We start from the raw sequence: 9,471 nt of genomic DNA on the forward strand, positions 1-9,471 counted from the left end.
TAACGGCAAGGGAGGATCTACATAGGTCCATGGGCGTGTCACGGCACCCGCAAGCTTTGGAAGAAACCCTATGTATATAATTAAATGTAGATAAATAGACAAAGTGGCACCCAGACAACCAAGAGGTGTTGTGGTGCCACTGGCGAAAGCCAAAACTACCAGCCTGGAGATGTGGGTTCTATTCCACGCTATAACATTTTTAATAAAATTTAACTTTCAGCTTCAAATGGACAATAAATTCAGGTTCTCCCATGTTTTAGAGCTTATTTTCTTTTTCTTTCTAATTCTAGACTTTAGTCGACTTAGTATTGTTGACTAATTTAATTTAATAAATCTTTGAAATTTTTTAAACTTTTATTAGTTATTTGTTTAATGGAAAGTGTCAAAATATATTCTTAAACAATTCGAAATTAAGCAAAAAATGTCCTCCACTAATAGTTTGGTATAGACCAAAAATGCCATACTGCTAATAACTTGACCTTAAGAATGTCTATATTCTCATTTAATTGGGTCAAAAAATGTTCTTTTTCTAATAAACCTAATGTTTCTTTTCTTTTTAAATACATTGTTTTCCTAATAAAAGTATTCATTTTTAAAGAACCAATTTCTTGTTTCTCTTGTTTTAAAATCCTGTTAATTTTAAAAAAGTGGGAAGTTATGTTTTTTTCTTCTTAATCTCGTTTTATAAATTAAATTAGAATAACTTCATGTACTTTTCAAATGATAATATATGTCATATATATGATCATAGTAACTCCATTATGGACACCGGATGGGAAACCAAAAAAAACCATTATTAATTAATTTTCATTTAGATAACAATAAAATTTGTTTTACTATTAAATAGAAAATATTTTATTTTAACATTTTTTTTTAATTGATTAAGAAATTTTTACATGTTGCTACCGCAACTGTGGACATAGCAATTTTATCCATTAAATGGATAAAACATGAAATGCGGGGTAGTATTGCTGACCAAAATTTATATGATTGTTTAGTTAATTGTGATGTATTTACAAATGTAAGTAATGATGCAATCATTGGCCGTTTCAAAATACAAAAACTCGACCAAGATAATTGTAAATGAATGACGTATATCTATAGTATTAGTAATATCGTTGAATATTTTATGCTTTATGGATACTTTGCGCGGATCTGAAGTCCAAGGCTGATCTAATGAACTAATCGATATGTCTTCTTGGCACCCGGAAGCTCTATATCATGGATCCGCCTCTGTTTAGGGGTGGCAATCATATACAAGATTTTAGAACAGATAGTTTCCCGATATCCCAGAGTGGAATGATAATTTAAAATCAATAAATCATTTAGCCTTAACAAGAGCCCTTTCAAACAATAGATCTTTGTGTCAGGAAGTGGCGAATGGGACTCTAGTCCCTCCGACTTAAAGTTTGAAAATATTTGGCAAAAACAAAGGTTCCCTAAAATGATCAAAGGTTGGTGGCTAAGCTATTACATTGGTGGCAGTCCAGACTTTGTCTTAATGAAGAAACTAAGGAATTTGAAGAAAGATACCACTAGCAAGAATGGAAAGACGTTTGGGAAACTAAAAACTCAAAGGGAAAGAGAGGAATTAGTTATGTTAGAGCAATCTACTGAGAGCATGCTGATACACGGGGGAGGGGGGGAGGGGGAAGGAGAGATCACTTCAAGTAAAACACAAAATTACAGCAATAGCAAGAAATTGAAGACGTATCCTGGCAACAAAAGTCTAGGTGTTTGTGGCTTAAAGAAGGGGACAGAAACACCAAAGTCATCCCGAGAGTAGCCAACTCTCAAAGGAGGATCATTAACATTGACAAGCTACTGATTAAATGAGTGAAGATAGGGAATAAATCAAAGCAAAAATTCTAACGTCTTTTCAAGTATTGTATACAGAGGATAGGCAGTGGACGCCTAAATCTAGCTTTGAATATCATAATAGCATTACTCAAGCAGAGGAAAGCCAGGTGGAGAGAATTTTCAAGAGGTAAGATCAGTCATCAACTCTTGTGCACTAGGCGAGTCCAGAGCATGATGGTTACACAATGACCTTTCACCAAACTGCATGGGAATTCAGCAAGGACGACATTATGGGGAGCCGTCAACCATTTCCACCAGCAAGGGCAGGTGATCAATGCTTCTTTGGTAGCCCTTATCCCAAAGAAGAAGGGAGTCTTGCATCTCAAAAACTTCAGGCCTATGTTGCTCGGACTCTTCAAAAATGTCGGGGGGTACGTGTCGGATTCGCCAAAAGTAGTGTATTTTTGAAGAATCCGACATGGGTGCAGCATCAAAAGTGAAAGTCCATGCAACTTAGCTTCAAGCCTATTAGTCTCATAGGGAGTGTATACAAAAATTTTGGCCAAAGTCTAGCGAGAAGCTTAAAAGTCAAAACAATGGTCGAGAATATGGTGTCAGGGGAACAAAATGTCTTTCTCACAAAGGACAGATAATTGACGCTTCACTGATTGCAAATGAGATGCTTGAGGGTAGATTGAAAACATGAAGGCCTGGGATTTTGTGTAATCCAGATGTGGAGAAAGTTCTTTTGGTTCTATTTGTTAGATATACTAAAGCAAATGGGATTTGGAGACAAGTGGATAAAATGGATCACATACAGTCTCGCAACAATTAAGTACTCCATTGTAGTGAATAGGGGCTCTCTTGACTTTTTTCCTCCACCGAAAGGAACAAGGCAATGGGGACGCTCTTTCTCTTTTTTTATTCATTTTAGCACGTAGGGTTTGAGCAAGATGGTGGACAAAGCCAGAACTAATGACTGAATTGAACGTTTCAAGGTGGAAAGCAATCGAAATCACTTAATCTCAGTTTCTCACTTACTATATGCAGATGACACCCTAATACTTTGAAGCCGTTTAAATTAATATTAACATGACGAAGAGCAAGACATACAATGTTAATGAAGTTCCAAACTTGTCTGATCTCGCAAAGATTTTGGGATGTGAAACAGGTTCTTTCCCTTCCACTTACTTAGGTCTCCCCTTGGTGCAAGTTACAAAGCAACTGAGTTATGGAGTGGAGTGATGGAGAAGGTGGAAAAGAAGGCTGGCAGACTGGTACATGAAGTATTCGTCCATGAGTGGTAGGCTGACTTTAATCAACTGAGTCTTGGACAGTATACCCACTTACACCATGTCCCTCGTACCAATGTCATGCAAGGTGAGGGATCAGGACAAAAGTTGGCTACTAAGCCTATTCAAGTTTCCAATTAGCAAAATTGTCTACTTCTATTTTCTCATTTTAAAACAAAATAAAAAATAACTTTAAGGAAGAATTGGACTACAATGACATATTAAAAACTATGGGAGGTATTTACAAATATACTTAAAACATAAAATTCTAACTCATTTTTTCAGTTTCAAATTACTTTTTTCCCTCTTCTAACTTTTTTCTTCTCCATTCTTACTAAAAATTCATTGTTTCTTAAACTTTCTCCTTTTTGAAGCTAGGATTTTATTCCTAAATGTTTTGTCTCCTTCCAAATTTGTAAGTTCTCTACTCTCCGTTAATAGTAATCCTTTTTTTTCAAAAAGAAAAAGGATTCTGTAAATATATGTGATCGATCGGATCAATAATCGATCTCTTCATATATCGATCGGATCGATAAGCAATCTATCCATATATCGTTCGCATTGATAATCGATTTGTCGGATCGATAATCGATTTGTCCATTTATATATCGGATCGATATCGATCTGTTCATATATCAATCGGATCGATAATAGATCTGTCCATAGCAAATAAGGTTTTGAAGTAATTTGTAAAATGTGCAAAAGATTTGGCGGGAAGGGTTTTGTTTAAATTCAGTAAGTTGGTGATTTGTCGAATAATTTGTATCTTTTAAAACTTGTAAATAATTTTTAAATCACAAATAAATTAAAAAATTTCAAAAGTGGGTCATTTCCCTTTAAAAAAAAAACTTCTAGTCTATTTAATTAAAAAGAAGACTTGAAAAGGCCATTTAACAAAGAATCCCAGGGATCAGCTGGATAGTCTAAGGAGGACATTTCTTTGGAAAGGAATCAGTGGACAGAAATCTCATTTGTGATATGGTCAAAGTTCTTATTGCCTAAGGAACAAGGAGGCTTGGGTGTCAGAGACCTTAGCAAAGCACAACAAAAGCCTACTTGTATAGTGGTGGTGGAGATATGGCAAACGAGCATCAAGTGGTTCATGCTACATATGGATAATTGGATAATTGGTGTACCAAAAAGAGTAGAGCCCTTCATGGAGTTGGTCCATGGAAGCAAATTAACAATCTGAAGATGATTTCTTTAAAGTATCATTTAAGGTTGGAAATGGCACTGTATAGAAAAATGGGTGGACTTTGTGGAGAATCAGTTTTGTAGATTCTTTACCTTTTGGTTTATCCATTGTATGCGGCATCTTGGCCTTGTTTATGAATGATATACATTTACCTTGTCAAATAAAAAGATTGGAAATGCCTCTACTATCAAGTTTTGGAAGGATAAATGGGTGATCAATCGGGCGCTCTAAGACTCACCCCAGGCTGTTCCTAAAAGGCTCCTCAGCAGCTGAAAACAAGGCAGGCAATATCTGAGATATTCATTTCAGGACAAACAAGATTTGGAGCTAGGGAAACTTACTTGTTAGAATAAACTACTGGAATATTTCTCAATGAATCAACTTCCGTACATCTTAAGATGGGGAGACTCAAGCAAAGGGACTTATATAGTGAAAGCTGGTTACAATCACATTAATGCAGCTGATGGAAAGACTGATCTTTCGCCTTGGAAAATGGTTTGAAAGACTAAACAACCCCCAAAAGTTAAATGCGTCACTTGGACAGCCCTTCATAATGCCATTGTAACTCAAGATAACTTCAAGAAAAAAGGTTTCCAGGTGGTGAGCAGGTGCTTCATGTGTCACCACAATATAAAGACAGTACACCACCTGCTGTTGCACTGTCCTGTGGCAGCTGACCTTGGGCTTACGTTTCTATCAGTTTCTAGAATCAGCTGGACAACCCCCTCTCAATTCAAATGAAGCCGTTGAAAGGTGGAGTTTGTGGAAACTGGATAAATCCATCAAGAAGATCTGGCCAATGATCCCAGCTTGTATATTTTGGTGTTCAAGGACAGAGAGGAACAAAAGATGTTTTGATAGGACTACTAACTTCTCTCTTAATTTCATTGGTTTGACGAATATTTTTAGTTGGAGCAACCTTTCCACCCTAAATGGTCCTATTAGATTTTATCAGCTCCCTCTCAGTGACTTAGCAGACTTGAGGTTTTGCTTCTCCGTTTAACTCCCAGTTCATACTAGGTTTTTACACTACCTGGAGTTCTCACCATTTAATTATAAAATCTATTTGCATCTTCTTGATGCTTATTATTTATTAATACAAAACTCACTTCATCTAAATAGAGGACAGCACACAGTAGTCAAGCTCATCAATACAAAACTGAAGTGACAATCGGGTTTACATAATGAAATGAATGTGGATTGACTCTTGACAAGAGTAATTGGATAGCCACCAGTTCAGGCAAGTATGACACTATCATCAGGTAACTCATGGATAGCTCTCCTAAAAGCGAGGCAGGGTTGTATCTACTACAAACAGTGCCTGCAAACATCTATTTTCAGTCATGCACAAAATCAATAAGCTAACCTCATTCAATTGCAGATCATGACCATAACGTAACTGGATGCCAGAGTTGAAAATATGCTCCATACCATCAGCCACATATCCCGCAACAGAATCTACATCCTCTAGCTTTTTATCTCCTGACTGTATTGTGTCAGATATTGAGGACGGAATTGTCACCGGATGCAGGTTCAACATGTAAGGAGTGGACATACATGTCATATTTACACTCAAATGGGGCTCAAGCTCCACAGATTTTCTTGAATATGCTAAGCATGAGAAAGCCAAATCCTCCCGGCCAAGAAGAACATATGAAGCAGCAGGCCAATCCATTGGAGGAGAGTCACGGCATTTATCCAATGCCTGAATTAAAAAGGAGATCTTGAGTGCATGGAAACATCTGGGTACAATTTTGTAATATGAACTGATGCAATTAAAAGCAGAAGATTGTACATCCATTAAGGGTACAAAGACATCATTATACCCTTGCAGCCATATTTGTGTGTTCAAGTGAATAGATCAGAATATCCAAACACTTTCTTATTTTAGATAAGAAATTGGATGTAAACTTCTTTTAGCTCTTCACTTATATCTCGCAGAGGAAGAGAGACTCCAGCAGGTAACAAGTCTAACTGCTGCAGACCTACTCTTTCTCCAACCATTGACAAGACAGTTAGTTCCTCCGGAGTATTATACGATCCAGATGCAACAACAAAAGAAACACCAGACGATAACCTCTTCCCTAAAAGCTCAGCGCTGCATAACAGGCAATAGAACGGTACAATTTTCCGTCCCCAGTTGACAACAGAACTTCCATCTCTGAAGATCAAAGATGGGAGATGACTAACACTAGAAGAACTGCACCCATGCTTCAAGCAGGACTCAAGCCACCTAAATAAACTAGGTGGAATTCTCTTGGAAGATGGGTCAGAGATACTTCATGGCATTTTGAGAGGCAAGGAAAGTCACGTATATAATGATCCAGGTGGCAATCTTCACGCAGGAAAGCTGCAATATCACATAATAGAACCACCAGAAGACCCAAATCTATGCATTAAGTACATTAAGTGCATAATATGAGATAATGGAACCGCAGTATGCAAAGGAATTTTACAAATGAATCAAGGAAACTTTTTTTTAATTAGTCAAATCAAGAAAACTGCAGAGGTCAATGTGTTAAATAAGTAAAAAAATTGCTTATATGGAACGGGAGAGCTCATTGATATATAAAGATATGTTAAACCATTAACACCAAGTCCTAAACACAGTGCCGATTCATTGGCAAGTGATATACTTTACCCACTAGAAACTCAATATCCCTACCCTGGCAGAGAGAGATGGCTTATTAAGTCAATCATATGACATTAATAAGTTTCCAACTGAAACAAACTGGGTTCTGATTCAAAATTATCCTGACAACTATCAACCTTAGAGTTGCAACCCAACGAGACCAGAAGATATATGATGCATTTGACCATTACAAATTCACTTTTTTCTCGAAAATTATTTCACTTTATTTGAAAACCAGTGTTTGGCAATGAAAATTCCAAGTACAAATTGAAGTTGTATTTGGAATTTGGAAAACAACCAAACCCTTGTTTTCACTTTTGTACTTATCAAAAAAATACATTTAAATTCTAAATATTTATTGCAAAAAAACTATGGGCAAACACATCTCCAACTCCAACTTTGAAAATTCCAAAAATAGTGAACTTATTTTTGGTTTCATGGCCAAACACGTACATAAACTCATGCACAACTTGCTACTTTGTTTTCTTTTTCTTTTTCCTTTTGGATTCTCTGAGGTAACATTAGCTATCTGCAGGCGATATAGGTAGGAATCGGGGCCTCAGGTAAGGTTCTCCTAAGTTCAGCAAATAGATCATATTTACAGCAAACAGCTCTCATCTATAGAGATTCCTGCAAGTTTACTTTTTAGGAATACCTGGTTATTGGATAGGAAATAACATCGGAAGTAAATGAAAAAACAAATGACTCCGCAGAAAACCCAAACAACCTATGACACGTCACACCATCTTCTGTTTTTTCTTTTTTCCTAATTATTTGCAAGAGCAATGCAGTTCACTTTCGATGGCATCTGGTCAAACTGTAGCACCAGAACGATGATGAAATTGTGAAAAAAGCATAAGCAGTTTCACAATTAAAATACTTCTACTCGGAGATAATAATTTACAAGTTCTTGGCTTAACTTCGGTGGCAGAAGTGCTCAAAACTTTCTCGGTATTCAACATTCATCCTATCCAACTTAAATGATGATACAAATATCTTGACATTGGTCGCAGTTGAATTATATTTCACAGACATCAATCTGATAGTATAAAGGCTCCACTAAATATTTTCAATGTTGCCATTTTATGCATCCTAATAAGGGCTCCAACTTTCAGTTAATTGTATAAAAATATATCAAAGAGGGTTTTGGTGTTATTTCTTATGGGGTGAACAGAAAAATCTACAACATGCACAGTGAGAAGGGGCATCACAGTTCACTATATATAATTACAATAGTTTGGAGAGAGAAAAGGGGCTGGAATTTAACAGTAGATGTGAACGGTCAGAAATAGAAAACATTCTATACAAGGTCAAATGTGAGAAAAGCTGGAATTGATTCCTCTCTTTCCTCTGCCTCTTTCAGGTAAAACAGCATTGTTTTGATAAACATAGAACGTGTAGTAGGCTGTACATATGAAAAATTAACTTCCAAATTTGGTTTCCTTATACTTGAAATATGTTTTTCCCATTCGATTCTGTTCTTTGCAGAGAGGGAGCAAAATGCCACTTAGCAATGATACTTGTGAAGAGGCATAAATAATTAGTGTTTACGACCCAGATGAAAAATGAACATAGAGAAGATGGTTTAGGATGACCAATGAGCTGATGAAACAGTAGATGTACAAATAGGAAAATTACCATTTACGGAGATTGTCTAGTTTCAAACTTTCGTATGCAGTATGCAGTGTATCTAGGGTCTCCGCCACTAATTCAGTATATAATGAATTTCCAGCAGTCTCTGATGTACCCATGGATGATACAGGTGAATACAATCCCTGCCGATCAATTGAAGTTTCTGAAAATCCAGATATTGGATAACTTTTGTTGTATTGCTTATGATATCTGCTGTTAATAAGAAATTCCCATGAAGAGCATGAAACAGAATCTGAAAGTTTTTCAGAAGTATGATCAGACTCCTTGAATATTCGTGTTATTACACTTTGAAAGGTTTCCCACTCAGAATCAGCAGTCATATCAGTCCTATTTAGATATGTTTGATCTCCATTGCGCCAAAGGAGAACAAGAAAGTGATTATACAAAGTAGAGTTGAGCCCCCTCAGCCATTGCAGTGATATAATCATTTGCCAAGGATGATGATGAATTGCGTCGCCAAGTGCATCGGTAAATCTGAAGTACCAAAAGAAAGAAGGGAATCATAATTCCATCCAGGTCAGAAACTCAACAGACCTATATCAGACTACATATGGCTAAAGAAACAGATTGAGGATAACAAGTTAAAGCAGACTGTCTCCACCCCATCCCCCAACCCCCCTCCCAATCTGGAACATCAATTACAACCTAGCACAATGTAAGACCCCGTAAAAATTGCATGTCAAATCCAGCTCATAAAGCTCCATGAGAGATTCCAACACTTGAGAAAATTTTTTTTGCTAAGTGTTCAAGTTCAACACTTACTCTCATTTTAGACCTCCTAACTTCGGGGATTTATTTGATGACCTTCCCGACCTCCGTTTTTAGATTTTCAAGTTGCTTTGTGATGGGGAAAGTCCATAGTACGTATTGGACACATTCCGGGTGCATTTCAATGGCTA

General features: G+C 36.6%; 1 protein-coding gene across 1 annotated transcript; it reads right to left on the reverse strand.

The window, feature by feature from the left end:
• Nucleotides 1-5,415: 5,415 nt before the first annotated feature.
• Nucleotides 5,416-8,892, reverse strand: LOC124886654 (anaphase-promoting complex subunit 1-like). Its single transcript, XM_047395533.1, has 3 exons — nt 8,558-8,892; nt 6,220-6,565; nt 5,416-5,992 (listed from the first exon to the last, which is right to left on the reverse strand). Exons 1-3 carry the CDS (start codon nt 8,890-8,892, stop codon nt 5,570-5,572), a joined length of 1,104 nt encoding a protein of 367 aa, XP_047251489.1. The 3' UTR covers nt 5,416-5,569.
• Nucleotides 8,893-9,471: the final 579 nt, after the last annotated feature.

Source organism: Capsicum annuum, chromosome 8 (genome assembly GCF_002878395.1).
Source record: "Capsicum annuum cultivar UCD-10X-F1 chromosome 8, UCD10Xv1.1, whole genome shotgun sequence".
In the NCBI taxonomy this organism is placed as follows: domain Eukaryota; kingdom Viridiplantae; phylum Streptophyta; class Magnoliopsida; order Solanales; family Solanaceae; genus Capsicum; species Capsicum annuum.